This window comes from Pituophis catenifer, unplaced genomic scaffold, assembly GCF_029215685.1.
Source record: "Pituophis catenifer annectens isolate HBS135680 unplaced genomic scaffold, rPitCat1.0.hap2 SCAF_2, whole genome shotgun sequence".
Lineage (NCBI taxonomy): Eukaryota > Metazoa > Chordata > Lepidosauria > Squamata > Colubridae > Pituophis > Pituophis catenifer.
Window position 1 is genome coordinate 12,407,371 of NW_027256882.1, and position 20,341 is coordinate 12,427,711.

The window sequence follows — 20,341 nt, forward strand, 5'->3', positions numbered from 1 at the left end:
CCCCTCTCCGTCCAGCTCCTCCCACTCTCTAAAGGGCTGAGAGCGCCGCCCACTCGGGGTGCCCCTGCTTGCCCCCCCCCCAGCTCCCCCGTGGGATGGTCAGCTGGGCAGCGAGTCCATTGCTTCTTTGCCCCAGGGAGAGAAACGGGGGAGAGGGGGAGGGGACGAAGCCCAGGATGGGAGGAGGGAAGGGAAAGGGATGCGGAGCAGCAAAGTTACACATTACAAATTAAGGGAGTTGGAAGGGACCTTGTAGGTCATCTAGTCCAACCTCCCCAAGCAGGAGACCCTGCACCATTTCTGACAAATGGCAGTCCAGTCTCTTCTTGAAAGCCTCCAGTGATGAAGCTCCCACAACCTCCCAAGGCAACTTCTGTTCCATGGGTGGATTGTTCTCACTGTCAGAAAATTCCTCCTTATTTTAGGTTGAATCTCTGCTTGATCAGTTTCCATCCATCATTCCTTGTCCGGCCTTCAGGTGCTTTGGGGAACAGCTTCACCCCCTCCTCTCTGTGGCAGCCCCTCAAATATTGGAACAGTGCTATCCTGTCTCCCCTGGTCCTTCTCTTCCCTAGACTAGCCGTGCCCAGTTCCTGTAACCGTTCATCATCTGTTTTAGTCTCCAGTCCCCTAATCATGTTTGTTGGTCTTCTTTGCACCTTTTCTATGGTCTCAACATCTTTTTTATAGTGTAGTGACCAAAACTGGATGCAGTACTCTTGGTGTGGTCTTACTAGGGCTTTATAGAGTGGTATCAGTACCTCCCTTGATCTTGATTGTATCCCTCTGTTAATGCAATTTAGGATTGCATTGGCTTTTCTGGCTGCCACCACACACTGCTAGCTCATATTTAGATGGTTGTCCACTAACACTCCAAGATTAAGGTGACCAGATTTTAACATTGGTAAAGCGGGACACCATTGTGGGTGTGGCTTATTTTGTGGGTGTGGCTTGGAGGTCATGTGACTGGGTGGCCATGGCTATGTGTATAGTGACTAACCAGAGGGCTGAAAAAAGTCATTTCTGACAGGTCCTCGAACTTTTGACTGGTCCTCACACTTATGACCATCCGCACATTTATGCCCGTGCAGCATTCTTAACAACCATGTCATTCATTTCACAACTGCTTCTCTTCACCATGATGACAAGATAGGGCAAAAATGTAAAATGTGGGGACAGTCGTAAGTTCGAGGACTGGTCAAAAGTGCGAGAACCAGTCAAAAATAACTTTTTCAGCCCTCTGAACAGTCCATATGCATAAAAGGATACAGCAAGAGAGGGATGAAGGAAGGGAAGGGAAATTAGAGTAGGAGTGAGGGTAAGAGAGGGAGGAAGAGAGGAGGAGAAGGAGAAAGGAAGTAGGGAGGAGAAGAGGAGGGTGGGGGGAAGAGAAAGTAAGAAGGAAAGAAAAGAGAGAGGTGGTAGGTTTGAGGAGAAAGATTGCTGTACAATAAAAAAGATGAAAGGGAAGAAAGCCAACCCTTCTTTTCCCTTCCTTTTTTCCTTCTGTGTGTTCTGCATGATGTGTTAGACCAGTGATGGCTAACCTTTTCGCCATCGCGTGCCAGGAGTGGGGGGCGGGGGGGGGGGTTCGTGCACCTACGTGCCCACATCCATAATTCTATGCGCCCCCGCCCCGCGCATGCACATGCAACCCCCCCCCCCGCTTCTGGCACATGATGGCCCGGTAGGTCCTTTTTTCTATCTCACTTGGCTCTAGAGCCTTTCTAGGAGTCTGGGAAGGACCTTCCCCACCCACCTGGAGGTCCTCCAGAGGCCAGAAATGGCCCGTTTGCCAACTTCCGGTGGGACCAGAAGGCCTGTTTTTTGCTGTCCCCAGCCTGCAGACCCTCTCTAGAGGTCTGGGGAGGATGAAAACGGCCTTCCTCACCCCTCCGGAGGCCGAAAACAGCCCATTTGCCAACTTCCTAGAGAGGCTCTGGAGGTTGGGGACAGCAAAAAATGGGCCTTCCCCACCCCCTACCCCCTGGCCCTCCAGAGACAGGAAACAGTCTGTTTCACGCCAGGGTTGAACTCGCGTGCCCACTGATATGGCTACCTGTGGCCCCCATGCCATAGGTTGGCCATCACGGTGTTAGACTTACCTCATTGATGTTCCTGGATGATGACAAAGACTGCTGTAAATTTGTAGGTTAAATATATTTATAGTTATATAAAAGCTACAAGTCTGTGTCAGTGTCTCTGACTTCATCTTTTTTTTTTTAAAAAAAGTTTTTTTTATTTTTTACACACACACACATACAAACATATTTTCTCTGAACAGAGTATTTGGCCGATTCACAAATTTAAACTGTGTTTAGTCATTTTAACTAAGTTTACAATTTCTATACTTCCTTTTTGCCATCATATTTATTCTCCTCTATCTATTCCCGTTGCCGCGTGGCTCTGCAATGTGCAATGGGAAGAAAAGCACTTTCAGGTGGCAGCGCTGCAATCCCCACCCCTAATCCAGAACGGTTTCCAGTTCCCGGCTGCACATTGCAGGGGAACTGGCTGCCCGCTGCCTGAAACGCAGCTCTGAAAATTGGATTGGGGAATCCGGGCAGCGGTGCCTGGAAAAGAGGGGTGTTTGACTTTAGGAGCTCCCGTTCGGCTCACTTGGCTTCTGGGCACACAAAGGGCTTAGGCAGCGGTGGCGGAGGCTCCTCACATTGCTGGGGAGTGAAGTCATCGCAGCCAGTCTGCCCTGAGCTGCCCGCTGGGTGGCTAGAGGGGTGACCAGCCGCAAATCATGGCACCCGCCTTGTTCCCCGAAGCTGCTAGGCGGATTCCCCCCCCCCCAGACCGTCCAGAAGAGGGTTGTTCCTCAGGCTGTGCCCCGACCCAGATCCCTGCCACCTGGAACTGCCCAAAAATGGCCGAAGGGAGGCGGCCGGAGGGTAGGCAGGGCTACATTCGGCGTATAAGACGCACCCAGATTTTCACCCCCTTTTGGGGGGTAAAAAGGTGCGTCTTATACACCAAAAAATACAGTAGTCATTGCTACTTTCACCACCATATACCATTAAAGGTATTTCAAATATTAGTTTAAATTTATTCATATTTCTAAAAACTTATCATTATCTAAATTTCAAAAATGCAAATAAAAATATTCCAATTATTATTCATTTCATTTTTACAATCTCTACGATTTCCCATTTCTTACTACAATTCATATTTCAATTCTAAGTATATATAGCATATTTCTCTTTCATTTCTATCTTTTTCTCCCTTTTCATTTTTATTTTTGCCTTTTTCTTTCCCCTTTTTTTCTTTTGCGCTTTAAAATCTTGAACTCTCCTATTTCATAATCCTGGACTCTTCTATTTTGCCCTGCATTTCCTGTTGTTTTCCACACTTTTTCTCTCTTTTTTATCTTTTCACTGTTAATCCCAGTGTAATCATTTAAGTTTTTTATGTTCTTTCTATTCCACCCTTCTTTCCTTCTTTGTTTCCTTCCATCCTTTTTTTTCCATTGTTAATCGCAATGTAATCTCTAAAAACCTCCTTTTTATTGTTGCTATTCACATATTCAATTAGTTTTTCAAAATTAATCTCATTGTCTTTATCTTCTTTTTTATTTTCAGTCTCTGTATCTTACTTCTCTGTCTTTATTTCCTTGTCAGTTTGAGCATGCTCTATCTCAATTTTTGGGTCCTCAAGTTTCGATTCTCCATGTAACATTGTAATTATTTCTCTTATTTCCGTTTTCCATGACGAGTACATCATTTCCATCATTTCTCTAATTCTCTGCGCCATTTTATTCTTTTTGGGTTGATATTATTCCAGGATGCAGCAGCTGCCAGATAACGTTGTTCCCCCTTGCCACCTCTTCTGCATGCACCAGGGGGTGCAAAGTGAACAGCTGGGCTGATTAACCTGAAATTGTGTCCCCCCCAAAAAAAGACCTAGGGCTTATTTTTGAGCCCAAAAAGATGTAAGCAGGTTTTATTTTGGGAAAAACACGGTATCCAAAACTTAATTCCTAATTATAAAAGGAAAATCTTATTTTTAATGGATCAAAAAAGTCTACTGCTTTGGAACCCCTTTTCCATACACCATGCATTTTTACAGATTCTCCTGGGCATGAAGTAAATTTTGAGAATCAACACAAACCAATTAGCATCGTCTTTTCCTGCTGTGCGCCTTCTTATGTCTATTAAATTCACTACAGGTTCTGAATTTCTTTCCACACTCCACACACTTATACGGCTTCTCCCCTGCGTGGATTCTTTTATGACACCTAAGATTACTTGCGTCTTTGAAACTCTTTCCACACTCAATGCATTTAAATGGCTTCTCCCCTGTGTGGATTTTTTTATGACGTGTAAGACTCTTTCCGTCTCTGAAACTCTTTCCACACTCAATGCATTTAAATGGTTTCTCCCCTGTGTGGATCCTCATGTGGTAGGTAAGAGTGCCACTCTCATTATAACATTCTCCACACTCCAGGCATTTATAGGGTTTCTCCCCTGAGTGAAGCCTTCTATGGTACCTGAGTGAATTATTGTGACTAAAGCTTTTTCCGCACTCGTAACATGTATACGGTTTCTCCCCAGTGTGGGACCTCTTGTGGCTACGAAGGCTACTTCTTATTCTGAAACTCATGTCACACTCGGTGCACTTATAGGGTTTCTCCCCTGTGTGAATCCTTTTATGGATCGTCAGTGCTCCAGTATCAATGAAGCTTTTTCCACACTCCTGGCACTGATATGGTTTTTCCCCAGTGTGGGTTCTGCTATGTAGGATATAGCTTCTTTTTGCATTGAAGCTCTTTCCACATGTACGGCATTCATATGGTTTCTCCCCAGTGTGGAGTCTTTTGTGGTAAGTGAGGTAACACAATTCAGTGAAGCATTTGCCACATTCGATGCACTTATAAGGCTTTTCACCCGTGTGGGTCCTTTTATGGGTATTGAGGTTACTTTTTTGATTGAAGCACTTCCCACATTCGGTGCATCGATGTGGTTTCTCTCCACTGTGGACACTTCTATGGGATGTTAAGTGGCTGGATTTACGGAAGCTCTTTCCACACTCCATGCATTTGTACGGTTTCTCCCCTGTGTGGGTCCGTTCATGGGCATGAAGGCCACTAGAATTGATAAAGCGCTTTCCACACTGCAGGCACTGAAAGGGCTTCTCCCCTGTGTGGATTCGATGATGGACCATAAGATGTGAAGAGCAACTGAAGCGCTTTCCACACTCCATACATTGAAGTGGTTTTTCCCCCGTGTGGGTCCTCTCGTGTGACTTAAGATGAACTTTTTGACTGAAGCTCTTTCCACAGTGCAGGCATTTATAAAGTTTCTCCCCGTTATGCATCCTATTATGTTGAGTTAGAGTACCACGTCTATTGAAGCTTTTTCCACACTCTAAACATTCATAGGGTTTCTCCTCTGTGTGAATCCTATTATGGCAAGTAAGGGAATCGGTGGTCCTGAAGCATTTTCCACACTCTTTGCATTTATACGGCTTCTCTCCAGTGTGGATCCTCTTATGTGAATTGAAATTGCCTTTTTGGGTGAAACTCTTCCCACACACTGTGCAATGATATGGCTTTTCCCCTGTATGGATCCTATTATGGTAAGTGAGGTCACTTGCATAGCGGAAGCTCTTCCCACATTCCAGGCATTTACATGATTTATTCCCAGTGGGGCTTTTTTTCCGGGAATTTGGTTCCTTGCTCTGAGTAAACCTCGTTCTACCCTCCCTGCATTGATGCAACTTCTTTTCTCTGTGGATGCTTTGATGGGAAGTAAGGGAGGTGCTGTTTCTGAAGGTCTTTCCGCAGGTGATGCATTGATGCTGCTGCTTCTCTTCATGGACCCTCTTATGTGAATTAAGGTGATTTTTCTGCCTGAAGGTCCTTCCACAATCCAGACATTTGTGTGGATCCTCTGCTTTGTGAATTTTTTTATGTGATGCAAGGGAGCGGCTTGTATCGAAGCTTTCTGCACACTCTGTACATTTGTACATTTCCCTTCCTTCTTGTATTCTTTCATGTAAAGGAGGAGGAAGGGTCCCTCTGGAGTGTTCCCTGCTTTCATCCTGTTTCTCTCCAGCAGGGATTTCACAACAGTCACATAATCCAGATTCATCTCGAAGGGTCTTCCCACACCTTGAACACTCTCCTTTTTCTTGGCAATCATCTCCGTCCAATAAGACATTGGGATCTGGACAAGGGAAACCAGAGCAATTCTCCAGCTCCCCCGTTAACTGCTTTTCCTCAGAACTTTGCTTTCCATACATCTTTTCTGCAACTTCCTTTTTGTCTTTTGGGAAGGGTGCTGCTGCCTCTTGGCCAGAATCCTCCATCTCCCATCCGTCACCTGCTTGTAACAAAAAAAAAAAGAAAAGTTAGGACAAACTTAGGTGTGAAAGGGATCAAGCACCATTGCTGTATTAGAACAGTAAAAATATTCTTCCAAACTCCCATTTGTTCAAAACATGATGCTATGCTTGTTATTAAGTTGATATAAGATTTGACCTTTGGCTCCTAAATGTAAATATCTCAACAGAATCTCTTACCTAAGGAGGCCATGTTCCTCTTGTTTTCCAGCATGACCTCTTGGTACAGGGCTTTTTGCTCAGAATCCAGCAGGGCCCACTCCTCCACGGAGAAAAACACAGCTACATCCTCAAGCGATACCAAATCCTGACACAGGGAGAGGAGAGAAACCACAACGTATTCCATGAACATTCCTAACAATGAACACTTCAATGAATTACATTCGCGTCTACTTCTTAATGAAAAACCTCTAGTTTTCAAGTAGGGCAAACAAACATGTTAGGATATTGAATTTAGAATCTGAAACAGTAAAGTGTACAAATAGGCCGGAACACAATTGTAACTGATTAGTTAGAGAGTGCTGACTCATGCATGATGCAATCTACGCTGTGATTGGTTGCTGTAAGTATAAAGGGGTGTTTCCCTTTTTTCCCTCCTTTTTTCCTTCTGTATGTTCTGCATGATGTTTTAGATTTACCTCATGATGTTCCTGACTATCTTATGTTCTTCCTTTCTGGATGATGACAAAGACTGCGATAAATTTGTAGGTTGAACATATTTATATTTATATAAAATCTACAAGTCTGTGTCAGTGTCTCTGACTTTATCTGGACAGCTGCTGGGCAATTTCATGACCGAACATCTTCCCTGGAGAACCTTTCCAAAAACATAAAGTGCCTCTGGCTAGAGATACATCTAGTTAATGTTTTATTGGTTTGTCCGATGCCGCAGGAGCAGCAATCTCATGTATGTATGTATTAAAGGACCACAGAGCTGGACTCTGGAGGCCTCAAGCAGATCCGCTCCCATTTCCAGGGAGTTGTGCTGAGTTGTTAGTCAGGAGTACTAGATCTGGCCTGGCACCAACAAAGAGACAGAGTCCAAATTGTCTCTCACGTATACAGGTAGTCCTCGAATTACAGCCATTCATTTAGTGACTCTTCAAAGTTACCAGGACACTGAAAAAACACTGACTCCTGGCAGCTTTTCACAGGACCTTTGCAGCATCCCCATGGTCACCTGATCAAAATTTGGACACTGGGCAACTGGCTCCTATTGGTAACGGCTACAGAGTCCCAGGGTCATGTGATCCCATTGCAATCTTCCCACAAGCAAAGTCAATAGAGAAGCCAGATTCCCTTAACCACCGTGTTACTAACTGAACAACAGCAGTGGGTTCACTTAACAACTGTAGCGAGAAAGGTCATAAAAAGGGGGAAAACTCACTTAGCCACTATCGCGCCAAGCAACAGAAATTCTGGGCTCGATTGTGGTCCTAAGTCAAGGACTACCTGTATTCAGATTTGGACAATGGATGGGATAGATCTGGAATGATTTCTTTCATGCTTTCATATTTCAGTGACATCAGCAGGAAATACAGTTGTTTGATTGACAGGAGATACAGTAAGGAAGGTGCCAAAAAAGCCATGCCGACATCCTGTAGCCTTAAGGATTTTTAGCAAGACAGTTGTGGTTTCTCTCTCACCTTTCCCAGATATGGGACACAAGTCTTTATTTCAGCCATTTCAAGGTACGAATCTTGATCCCCAGAATCCTGACTAAGGTCACTGGAGGCTTTTAAGAAGAGACTGGACAGCCAATTGTCTGAAATGGTATAGACTCCTCCTCCTCAAACAGGGGGTTGGACTAGAAGACCTCCAAGGTCCCTTCCAACTCCAAGTATGTTATTCTATGCTTATATAATGTCCACCTTCCTTATCAGATGATAGAAACTCCTTTCAAAGCTGGGACTTGCCCTTTGGAATACCCCACTGTAAAAGAGGAAAATTAGGGCCCTTTTATTGCTGGTGGACTTCAACTCCCAGAATTCCTGACACAGCTGGCTCGGGGATTCTGGGAGTTGAAGTCCACCAGTCCTAAAAGGGCCCTAGTTCCCCACCCCTGGCCTACAGCAACCTTTCCCAACCTTGGGAGCTGTAAAATATGTGGACTTCAACACACATGGGACATTCTGGGAGCAGAAATCCACACACCACAAAGTTGCCAAGGCTGAGAAACAGTGGCCCACAGGAAAAGGCCGATAAATGCACCCAAGACTCTAAAAACCCAGTTAAATTGAAGAATGGAAACGAATTGAAGGGATGAAAGCAACGAGGGCAAAGAGATGAAAGGGCATCAGAAGGAGCCTTTCCCCGATGCTCCCTCCGGAGGCGGCTCCTCTGGAAACAAGGGCTCCTGGGAGGGATCGCCCCCTTTTCTCCCCGCCGCTTTCGCAGCCCTTGAACTCCAAGCCTCCCGGATCTGAAACGGCCCCGGAGAAAAGGAAAAGGACGGGAAACGACCAGGAATAATAGTAATAATAATAATCATCATCTCCCCAAGGAGAAAGTGGGGACTGCAGGAGGATCTTAGCAGCGCCCCAAGAAGCTGCATTGAAGGGTCTCCTGTCCGAGCATTTCCCCAGGTGGGAAGAAGGAAGGAAGGAAGGGAGGAAGGAGCTTCTCACCTGGCGCTCCATAGGAAAGAGGCGGCTCTCTTCCTCGCCCGGACTCCGCTCCCCAAGAGAGGCGCCCAGGATCGCCGCCGGACTCGCACCTGGATCCCCCTCCCCGGAACGACCCCAGCCAGGAGTCTGCACAGAACCAAACAGGAAGCGCTTATAGCTCCTCCCCTCTCCGTTAAAGCTCCTCCCATTCTCTAAAGGCCTGAGAGCGCCGCCCACTCTGGGTGCCCCTGCTTGCCCCCCCTCCCCCGTGGGATGGTCAGCTGGGCAGCGAGTCCATTGCTCCTTTGCCCCAGGGAGAGAACCGGGGGAGAGGGGGAGGGGAGGAAGCCCAGGATGGGAGGAGGGAAGGGAAAGGGATGCGGAGCAGCAAAGTTACACATTACAAATTAAGGGAGTTGGAAGGGACCTTGTGGGTCATCTAGTCCAACCTCCCCAAGCAGGAGACCCTGCACCATTTCTGACAAATGGCAGTCCAGTCTCTTCTTGAAAGCCTCCAGTGATGAAGCTCCACAGCCTCCCAAGGCAACTTCTGTTCCATGGGTGGATTGTTCTCACTGTCAGAAAATTCCTCCTTATTTTAGGTTGAATCTCTGCTTGATCAGTTTCCATCCATCATTCCTTGTCTGGCCTTCAGGTGCTTTGGGAAACAGCTTCACCCCCTCCTCTCTGTGGCAGCCCCTCAAATATTGGAACAGTGCTATCCTGTCTCCCCTGGTCCTTCTCTTCCCTAGACTAGCCGTGCCCAGTTCCTGTAACCGTTCATCATCTGTTTTAGTCTCCAGTCCCCTAATCATGTTTGTTGGTTTATACGGTCTCAACATCTTTTTTATAGTGTGGTGACCAAAACTGGATGCAGTACTCTTGGTGTGGTCTTACTAGGGCTTTATAGAGTGGTATCAGTACCTCCCTTGATCTTGATTGTATCCCTCTGTTAATGCAATTTAGGATTGCATTGGCTTTTCTGGCTGCCACCACACACTGCTAGCTCATATTTAGATGGTTGTCCACTAACACTCCAAGATTAAGGTGACCAGATTTTAACATTGGTAAAGCGGGACACCATTGTGGGTGTGGCTTATTTTGTGGGTGTGGCTTGGAGGTCATGTGACTGGGTGGCCATGGCTATGTGTATAGTGACTAACCAGAGGGCTGAAAAAAGTCATTTCTGACAGGTCCTCGAACTTTTGACTGGTCCTCACACTTATGACCATCCGCACATTTATGCCCGTGCAGCATTCTTAACAACCATGTCATTCATTTCACAACTGCTTCTCTTCACCATGATGACAAGATAGGGCAAAAATGTAAAATGTGGGGACAGTCGTAAGTTCGAGGACTGGTCAAAAGTGCGAGAACCAGTCAAAAATAACTTTTTCAGCCCTCTGAACAGTCCATATGCATAAAAGGATACAGCAAGAGAGGGATGAAGGAAGGGAAGGGAAATTAGAGTAGGAGTGAGGGTAAGAGAGGGAGGAAGAGAGGAGGAGAAGGAGAAAGGAAGTAGGGAGGAGAAGAGGAGGGTGGGGGGAAGAGAACGTAAGAAGGAAAGAAAAGAGAGAGGTGGTAGGTTTGAGGAGAAAGATTGCTGTACAATAAAAAAGATGAAAGGGAAGAAAGCCAACCCTTCTTTTCCCTTCCTTTTTTCCTTCTGTGTGTTCTGCATGATGTGTTAGACCAGTGATGGCTAACCTTTTCGCCATCGCGTGCCAGGAGTGGGGGGCGGGGGGGGGGTTCGTGCACCTACGTGCCCACATCCATAATTCTATGCGCCCCCGCCCCGCGCATGCACATGCAACCCCCCCCCGCTTCTGGCACATGATGGCCCGGTAGGTCCTTTTTTCTATCTCACTTGGCTCTAGAGCCTTTCTAGGAGTCTGGGAAGGACCTTCCCCACCCACCTGGAGGTCCTCCAGAGGCCAGAAATGGCCCGTTTGCCAACTTCCGGTGGGACCAGAAGGCCTGTTTTTTGCTGTCCCCAGCCTGCAGACCCTCTCTAGAGGTCTGGGGAGGATGAAAACGGCCTTCCTCACCCCTCCGGAGGCCGAAAACAGCCCATTTGCCAACTTCCTAGAGAGGCTCTGGAGGTTGGGGACAGCAAAAAATGGGCCTTCCCCACCCCCTACCCCCTGGCCCTCCAGAGACAGGAAACAGTCTGTTTCACGCCAGGGTTGAACTCGCGTGCCCACTGATATGGCTACCTGTGGCCCCCATGCCATAGGTTGGCCATCACGGTGTTAGACTTACCTCATTGATGTTCCTGGATGATGACAAAGACTGCTGTAAATTTGTAGGTTAAATATATTTATAGTTATATAAAAGCTACAAGTCTGTGTCAGTGTCTCTGACTTCATCTTTTTTTTTTTAAAAAAAGTTTTTTTTATTTTTTACACACACACACATACAAACATATTTTCTCTGAACAGAGTATTTGGCCGATTCACAAATTTAAACTGTGTTTAGTCATTTTAACTAAGTTTACAATTTCTATACTTCCTTTTTGCCATCATATTTATTCTCCTCTATCTATTCCCGTTGCCGCGTGGCTCTGCAATGTGCAATGGGAAGAAAAGCACTTTCAGGTGGCAGCGCTGCAATCCCCACCCCTAATCCAGAACGGTTTCCAGTTCCCGGCTGCACATTGCAGGGGAACTGGCTGCCCGCTGCCTGAAACGCAGCTCTGAAAATTGGATTGGGGAATCCGGGCAGCGGTGCCTGGAAAAGAGGGGTGTTTGACTTTAGGAGCTCCCGTTCGGCTCACTTGGCTTCTGGGCACACAAAGGGCTTAGGCAGCGGTGGCGGAGGCTCCTCACATTGCTGGGGAGTGAAGTCATCGCAGCCAGTCTGCCCTGAGCTGCCCGCTGGGTGGCTAGAGGGGTGACCAGCCGCAAATCATGGCACCCGCCTTGTTCCCCGAAGCTGCTAGGCGGATTCCCCCCCCCCCCAGACCGTCCAGAAGAGGGTTGTTCCTCAGGCTGTGCCCCGACCCAGATCCCTGCCACCTGGAACTGCCCAAAAATGGCCGAAGGGAGGCGGCCGGAGGGTAGGCAGGGCTACATTCGGCGTATAAGACGCACCCAGATTTTCACCCCCTTTTGGGGGGTAAAAAGGTGCGTCTTATACACCAAAAAATACAGTAGTCATTGCTACTTTCACCACCATATACCATTAAAGGTATTTCAAATATTAGTTTAAATTTATTCATATTTCTAAAAACTTATCATTATCTAAATTTCAAAAATGCAAATAAAAATATTCCAATTATTATTCATTTCATTTTTACAATCTCTACGATTTCCCATTTCTTACTACAATTCATATTTCAATTCTAAGTATATATAGCATATTTCTCTTTCATTTCTATCTTTTTCTCCCTTTTCATTTTTATTTTTGCCTTTTTCTTTCCCCTTTTTTTCTTTTGCGCTTTAAAATCTTGAACTCTCCTATTTCATAATCCTGGACTCTTCTATTTTGCCCTGCATTTCCTGTTGTTTTCCACACTTTTTCTCTCTTTTTTATCTTTTCACTGTTAATCCCAGTGTAATCATTTAAGTTTTTTATGTTCTTTCTATTCCACCCTTCTTTCCTTCTTTGTTTCCTTCCATCCTTTTTTTTCCATTGTTAATCGCAATGTAATCTCTAAAAACCTCCTTTTTATTGTTGCTATTCACATATTCAATTAGTTTTTCAAAATTAATCTCATTGTCTTTATCTTCTTTTTTATTTTCAGTCTCTGTATCTTACTTCTCTGTCTTTATTTCCTTGTCAGTTTGAGCATGCTCTATCTCAATTTTTGGGTCCTCAAGTTTCGATTCTCCATGTAACATTGTAATTATTTCTCTTATTTCCGTTTTCCATGACGAGTACATCATTTCCATCATTTCTCTAATTCTCTGCGCCATTTTATTCTTTTTGGGTTGATATTATTCCAGGATGCAGCAGCTGCCAGATAACGTTGTTCCCCCTTGCCACCTCTTCTGCATGCACCAGGGGGTGCAAAGTGAACAGCTGGGCTGATTAACCTGAAATTGTGTCCCCCCCCAAAAAAAGACCTAGGGCTTATTTTTGAGCCCAAAAAGATGTAAGCAGGTTTTATTTTGGGAAAAACACGGTATCCAAAACTTAATTCCTAATTATAAAAGGAAAATCTTATTTTTAATGGATCAAAAAAGTCTACTGCTTTGGAACCCCTTTTCCATACACCATGCATTTTTACAGATTCTCCTGGGCATGAAGTAAATTTTGAGAATCAACACAAACCAATTAGCATCGTCTTTTCCTGCTGTGCGCCTTCTTATGTCTATTAAATTCACTACAGGTTCTGAATTTCTTTCCACACTCCACACACTTATACGGCTTCTCCCCTGCGTGGATTCTTTTATGACACCTAAGATTACTTGCGTCTTTGAAACTCTTTCCACACTCAATGCATTTAAATGGCTTCTCCCCTGTGTGGATTTTTTTATGACGTGTAAGACTCTTTCCGTCTCTGAAACTCTTTCCACACTCAATGCATTTAAATGGTTTCTCCCCTGTGTGGATCCTCATGTGGTAGGTAAGAGTGCCACTCTCATTATAACATTCTCCACACTCCAGGCATTTATAGGGTTTCTCCCCTGAGTGAAGCCTTCTATGGTACCTGAGTGAATTATTGTGACTAAAGCTTTTTCCGCACTCGTAACATGTATACGGTTTCTCCCCAGTGTGGGACCTCTTGTGGCTACGAAGGCTACTTCTTATTCTGAAACTCATGTCACACTCGGTGCACTTATAGGGTTTCTCCCCTGTGTGAATCCTTTTATGGATCGTCAGTGCTCCAGTATCAATGAAGCTTTTTCCACACTCCTGGCACTGATATGGTTTTTCCCCAGTGTGGGTTCTGCTATGTAGGATATAGCTTCTTTTTGCATTGAAGCTCTTTCCACATGTACGGCATTCATATGGTTTCTCCCCAGTGTGGAGTCTTTTGTGGTAAGTGAGGTAACACAATTCAGTGAAGCATTTGCCACATTCGATGCACTTATAAGGCTTTTCACCCGTGTGGGTCCTTTTATGGGTATTGAGGTTACTTTTTTGATTGAAGCACTTCCCACATTCGGTGCATCGATGTGGTTTCTCTCCACTGTGGACACTTCTATGGGATGTTAAGTGGCTGGATTTACGGAAGCTCTTTCCACACTCCATGCATTTGTACGGTTTCTCCCCTGTGTGGGTCCGTTCATGGGCATGAAGGCCACTAGAATTGATAAAGCGCTTTCCACACTGCAGGCACTGAAAGGGCTTCTCCCCTGTGTGGATTCGATGATGGACCATAAGATGTGAAGAGCAACTGAAGCGCTTTCCACACTCCATACATTGAAGTGGTTTTTCCCCCGTGTGGGTCCTCTCGTGTGACTTAAGATGAACTTTTTGACTGAAGCTCTTTCCACAGTGCAGGCATTTATAAAGTTTCTCCCCGTTATGCATCCTATTATGTTGAGTTAGAGTACCACGTCTATTGAAGCTTTTTCCACACTCTAAACATTCATAGGGTTTCTCCTCTGTGTGAATCCTATTATGGCAAGTAAGGGAATCGGTGGTCCTGAAGCATTTTCCACACTCTTTGCATTTATACGGCTTCTCTCCAGTGTGGATCCTCTTATGTGAATTGAAATTGCCTTTTTGGGTGAAACTCTTCCCACACACTGTGCAATGATATGGCTTTTCCCCTGTATGGATCCTATTATGGTAAGTGAGGTCACTTGCATAGCGGAAGCTCTTCCCACATTCCAGGCATTTACATGATTTATTCCCAGTGGGGCTTTTTTTCCGGGAATTTGGTTCCTTGCTCTGAGTAAACCTCGTTCTACCCTCCCTGCATTGATGCAACTTCTTTTCTCTGTGGATGCTTTGATGGGAAGTAAGGGAGGTGCTGTTTCTGAAGGTCTTTCCGCAGGTGATGCATTGATGCTGCTGCTTCTCTTCATGGACCCTCTTATGTGAATTAAGGTGATTTTTCTGCCTGAAGGTCCTTCCACAATCCAGACATTTGTGTGGATCCTCTGCTTTGTGAATTTTTTTATGTGATGCAAGGGAGCGGCTTGTATCGAAGCTTTCTGCACACTCTGTACATTTGTACATTTCCCTTCCTTCTTGTATTCTTTCATGTAAAGGAGGAGGAAGGGTCCCTCTGGAGTGTTCCCTGCTTTCATCCTGTTTCTCTCCAGCAGGGATTTCACAACAGTCACATAATCCAGATTCATCTCGAAGGGTCTTCCCACACCTTGAACACTCTCCTTTTTCTTGGCAATCATCTCCGTCCAATAAGACATTGGGATCTGGACAAGGGAAACCAGAGCAATTCTCCAGCTCCCCCGTTAACTGCTTTTCCTCAGAACTTTGCTTTCCATACATCTTTTCTGCAACTTCCTTTTTGTCTTTTGGGAAGGGTGCTGCTGCCTCTTGGCCAGAATCCTCCATCTCCCATCCGTCACCTGCTTGTAACAAAAAAAAAAAGAAAAGTTAGGACAAACTTAGGTGTGAAAGGGATCAAGCACCATTGCTGTATTAGAACAGTAAAAATATTCTTCCAAACTCCCATTTGTTCAAAACATGATGCTATGCTTGTTATTAAGTTGATATAAGATTTGACCTTTGGCTCCTAAATGTAAATATCTCAACAGAATCTCTTACCTAAGGAGGCCATGTTCCTCTTGTTTTCCAGCATGACCTCTTGGTACAGGGCTTTTTGCTCAGAATCCAGCAGGGCCCACTCCTCCACGGAGAAAAACACAGCTACATCCTCAAGCGATACCAAATCCTGACACAGGGAGAGGAGAGAAACCACAACGTATTCCATGAACATTCCTAACAATGAACACTTCAATGAATTACATTCGCGTCTACTTCTTAATGAAAAACCTCTAGTTTTCAAGTAGGGCAAACAAACATGTTAGGATATTGAATTTAGAATCTGAAACAGTAAAGTGTACAAATAGGCCGGAACACAATTGTAACTGATTAGTTAGAGAGTGCTGACTCATGCATGATGCAATCTACGCTGTGATTGGTTGCTGTAAGTATAAAGGGGTGTTTCCCTTTTTTCCCTCCTTTTTTCCTTCTGTATGTTCTGCATGATGTTTTAGATTTACCTCATGATGTTCCTGACTATCTTATGTTCTTCCTTTCTGGATGATGACAAAGACTGCGATAAATTTGTAGGTTGAACATATTTATATTTATATAAAATCTACAAGTCTGTGTCAGTGTCTCTGACTTTATCTGGACAGCTGCTGGGCAATTTCATGACCGAACATCTTCCCTGGAGAACCTTTCCAAAAACATAAAGTGCCTCTGGCTAGAGATACATCTAGTTAATGTTTTATTGGTTTGTCCGATGCCGCAGGAGCAGCAATCTCATGTATGTATGTATTAAAGGACCACAGAGCTGGACTCTGGAGGCCTCAAGCAGATCCGCTCCCATTTCCAGGGAGTTGTGCTGAGTTGTTAGTCAGGAGTACTAGATCTGGCCTGGCACCAACAAAGAGACAGAGTCCAAATTGTCTCTCACGTATACAGGTAGTCCTCGAATTACAGCCATTCATTTAGTGACTCTTCAAAGTTACCAGGACACTGAAAAAACACTGACTCCTGGCAGCTTTTCACAGGACCTTTGCAGCATCCCCATGGTCACCTGATCAAAATTTGGACACTGGGCAACTGGCTCCTATTGGTAACGGCTACAGAGTCCCAGGGTCATGTGATCCCATTGCAATCTTCCCACAAGCAAAGTCAATAGAGAAGCCAGATTCCCTTAACCACCGTGTTACTAACTGAACAACAGCAGTGGGTTCACTTAACAACTGTAGCGAGAAAGGTCATAAAAAGGGGGAAAACTCACTTAGCCACTATCGCGCCAAGCAACAGAAATTCTGGGCTCGATTGTGGTCCTAAGTCAAGGACTACCTGTATTCAGATTTGGACAATGGATGGGATAGATCTGGAATGATTTCTTTCATGCTTTCATATTTCAGTGACATCAGCAGGAAATACAGTTGTTTGATTGACAGGAGATACAGTAAGGAAGGTGCCAAAAAAGCCATGCCGACATCCTGTAGCCTTAAGGATTTTTAGCAAGACAGTTGTGGTTTCTCTCTCACCTTTCCCAGATATGGGACACAAGTCTTTATTTCAGCCATTTCAAGGTACGAATCTTGATCCCCAGAATCCTGACTAAGGTCACTGGAGGCTTTTAAGAAGAGACTGGACAGCCAATTGTCTGAAATGGTATAGACTCCTCCTCCTCAAACAGGGGGTTGGACTAGAAGACCTCCAAGGTCCCTTCCAACTCCAAGTATGTTATTCTATGCTTATATAATGTCCACCTTCCTTATCAGATGATAGAAACTCCTTTCAAAGCTGGGACTTGCCCTTTGGAATACCCCACTGTAAAAGAGGAAAATTAGGGCCCTTTTATTGCTGGTGGACTTCAACTCCCAGAATTCCTGACACAGCTGGCTCGGGGATTCTGGGAGTTGAAGTCCACCAGTCCTAAAAGGGCCCTAATTCCCCACCCCTGGCCTACAGCAACCTTTCCCAACCTTGGGAGCTGTAAAATATGTGGACTTCAACACACATGGGACATTCTGGGAGCAGAAATCCACACACCACAAAGTTGCCAAGGCTGAGAAACAGTGGCCCACAGGAAAAGGCCGATAAATGCACCCAAGACTCTAAAAACCCAGTTAAATTGAAGAATGGAAACGAATTGAAGGGATGAAAGCAACGAGGGCAAAGAGATGAAAGGGCATCAGAAGGAGCCTTTCCCCGATGCTCCCTCCGGAGGCGGCTCCTCTGGAAACAAGGGCTCCTGGGAGGGATCGCCCCCTTTTCTCCCCGCCGCTTTCGCAGCCCTTGAACTCCAAGCCTCCCGGATCTGAAACGGCCCCGGAGAAAAGGAAAAGGACGGGAAACGACCAGGAATAATAGTAATAATAATAATCATCATCTCCCCAAGGAGAAAGTGGGGACTGCAGGAGGATCTTAGCAGCGCCCCAAGAAGCTGCATTGAAGGGTCTCCTGTCCGAGCATTTCCCCAGGTGGGAAGAAGGAAGGAAGGAAGGGAGGAAGGAGCTTCTCACCTGGCGCTCCATAGGAAAGAGGCGGCTCTCTTCCTCGCCCGGACTCCGCTCCCCAAGAGAGGCGCCCAGGATCGCCGCCGGACTCGCACCTGGATCCCCCTCCCCGGAACGACCCCAGCCAGGAGTCTGCACAGAACCAAACAGGAAGCGCTTATAGCTCCTCCCCTCTCCGTTAAAGCTCCTCCCATTCTCTAAAGGCCTGAGAGCGCCGCCCACTCTGGGTGCCCCTGCTTGCCCCCCCTCCCCCGTGGGATGGTCAGCTGGGCAGCGAGTCCATTGCTCCTTTGCCCCAGGGAGAGAACCGGGGGAGAGGGGGAGGGGAGAAAGCCCAGGATGGGAGGAGGGAAGGGAAAGGGATGCGGAGCAGCAAAGTTACACATTACAAATTAAGGGAGTTGGAAGGGACCTTGTGGGTCATCTAGTCCAACCTCCCCAAGCAGGAGACCCTGCACCATTTCTGACAAATGGCAGTCCAGTCTCTTCTTGAAAGCCTCCAGTGATGAAGCTCCACAGCCTCCCAAGGCAACTTCTGTTCCATGGGTGGATTGTTCTCACTGTCAGAAAATTCCTCCTTATTTTAGGTTGAATCTCTGCTTGATCAGTTTCCATCCATCATTCCTTGTCTGGCCTTCAGGTGCTTTGGGAAACAGCTTCACCCCCTCCTCTCTGTGGCAGCCCCTCAAATATTGGAACAGTGCTATCCTGTCTCCCCTGGTCCTTCTCTTCCCTAGACTAGCCGTGCCCAGTTCCTGTAACCGTTCATCATCTGTTTTAGTCTCCAGTCCCCTAATCATGTTTGTTGGTTTATACGGTCTCAACATCTTTTTTATAGTGTGGTGACCAAAACTGGATGCAGTACTCTTGGTGTGGTCTTACTAGGGCTTTATAGAGTGGTATCAGTACCTCCCTTGATCTTGATTGTATCCCTCTGTTAATGCAATTTAGGATTGCATTGGCTTTTCTGGCTGCCACCACACTCTTCTAGCTCATATTTAGATGGTTGTCCACTAACACTCCAAGATTAAGGTGACCAGATTTTAACATTGGTAAAGCGGGACACCATTGTGGGTGTGGCTTATTTTGTGGGTGTGGCTTGGAGGTCATGTGACTGGGTGGCCATGGCTATGTGTATAGTGACTAACCAGAGGGCTGAAAAAAGTCATTTCTGACAGGTCCTCGAACTTTTGACTGGTCCTCACACTTATGACCATCCGCACATTTATGCCCGTGCAGCATTCTTAACAACCATGTCATTCATTTCACAACTGCTTCTCTTCACCATGATGACAAGATAGGGCAAAAATGTAAAATGTGGGGACAGTCGTAAGTTCGAGGACTGGTCAAAAGTGCGAGAACCAGTCAAAAATAACTTTTTCAGCCCTCTGAACAGTCCATATGCATAAAAGGATACAGCAAGAGAGGGATGAAGGAAGGGAAGGGAAATTAGAGTAGGAGTGAGGGTAAGAGAGGGAGGAAGAGAGGAGGAGAAGGAGAAAGGAAGTAGGGAGGAGAAGAGGAGGGTGGGGGGAAGAGAACGTAAGAAGGAAAGAAAAGAGAGAGGTGGTAGGTTTGAGGAGAAAGATTGCTGTACAATAAAAAAGATGAAAGGGAAGAAAGCCAACCCTTCTTTTCCCTTCCTTTTTTCCTTCTGTGTGTTCTGCATGATGTGTTAGACCAGTGATGGCTAACCTTTTCGCCATCGCGTGCCAGGAGTGGGGGGCGGGGGGGGGGGGGGTTCGTGCACCTACGTGCCCACATCCATAATTCTATGCGCCCCCGCCCCGCGCATGCACATGCAACCCCCCCCCGCTTCTGGCACATGATGGCCCGGTAGGTCCTTTTTTCTATCTCACTTGGCTCTAGAGCCTTTCTAGGAGTCTGGGAAGGACCTTCCCCACCCACCTGGAGGTCCTCCAGAGGCCAGAAATGGCCCGTTTGCCAACTTCCGGTGGGACCAGAAGGCCTGTTTTTTGCTGTCCCCAGCCTGCAGACCCTCTCTAGAGGTCTGGGGAGGATGAAAACGGCCTTCCTCACCCCTCCGGAGGCCGAAAACAGCCCATTTGCCAACTTCCTAGAGAGGCTCTGGAGGTTGGGGACAGCAAAAAATGGGCCTTCCCCACCCCCTACCCCCTGGCCCTCCAGAGACAGGAAACAGTCTGTTTCACGCCAGGGTTGAACTCGCGTGCCCACTGATATGGCTACCTGTGGCCCCCATGCCATAGGTTGGCCATCACGGTGTTAGACTTACCT

At 46.1% G+C, this 20,341-nt stretch overlaps 3 protein-coding genes across 3 annotated transcripts in view; 1 reads left to right on the top strand and 2 right to left on the bottom strand.

Annotated features, from left to right (window-relative positions):
* Window positions 1-20,341, top strand: part of LOC139309847 (zinc finger protein 721-like) — a 145,430-nt gene that overhangs the window by 101,318 nt on the left and 23,771 nt on the right. The window lies entirely within an intron of this gene.
* On the bottom strand, window positions 3,161-9,078 carry LOC139311733 (zinc finger protein 420-like). The gene is made up of 3 exons (XM_070936222.1): window positions 8,976-9,078; window positions 6,529-6,655; window positions 3,161-6,329 (listed from the first exon to the last, which is right to left on the bottom strand). The coding sequence occupies exons 1-3, from the start codon at window positions 8,985-8,987 to the stop codon at window positions 4,120-4,122; spliced, it is 2,349 nt and encodes a 782-aa protein (XP_070792323.1). The 5' UTR covers window positions 8,988-9,078; the 3' UTR covers window positions 3,161-4,119.
* Window positions 12,271-15,431, bottom strand: LOC139311734 (zinc finger protein 420-like). Its single transcript, XM_070936223.1, has one exon. It carries the CDS (start codon window positions 15,429-15,431, stop codon window positions 13,236-13,238), a length of 2,196 nt encoding a protein of 731 aa, XP_070792324.1. The 3' UTR covers window positions 12,271-13,235.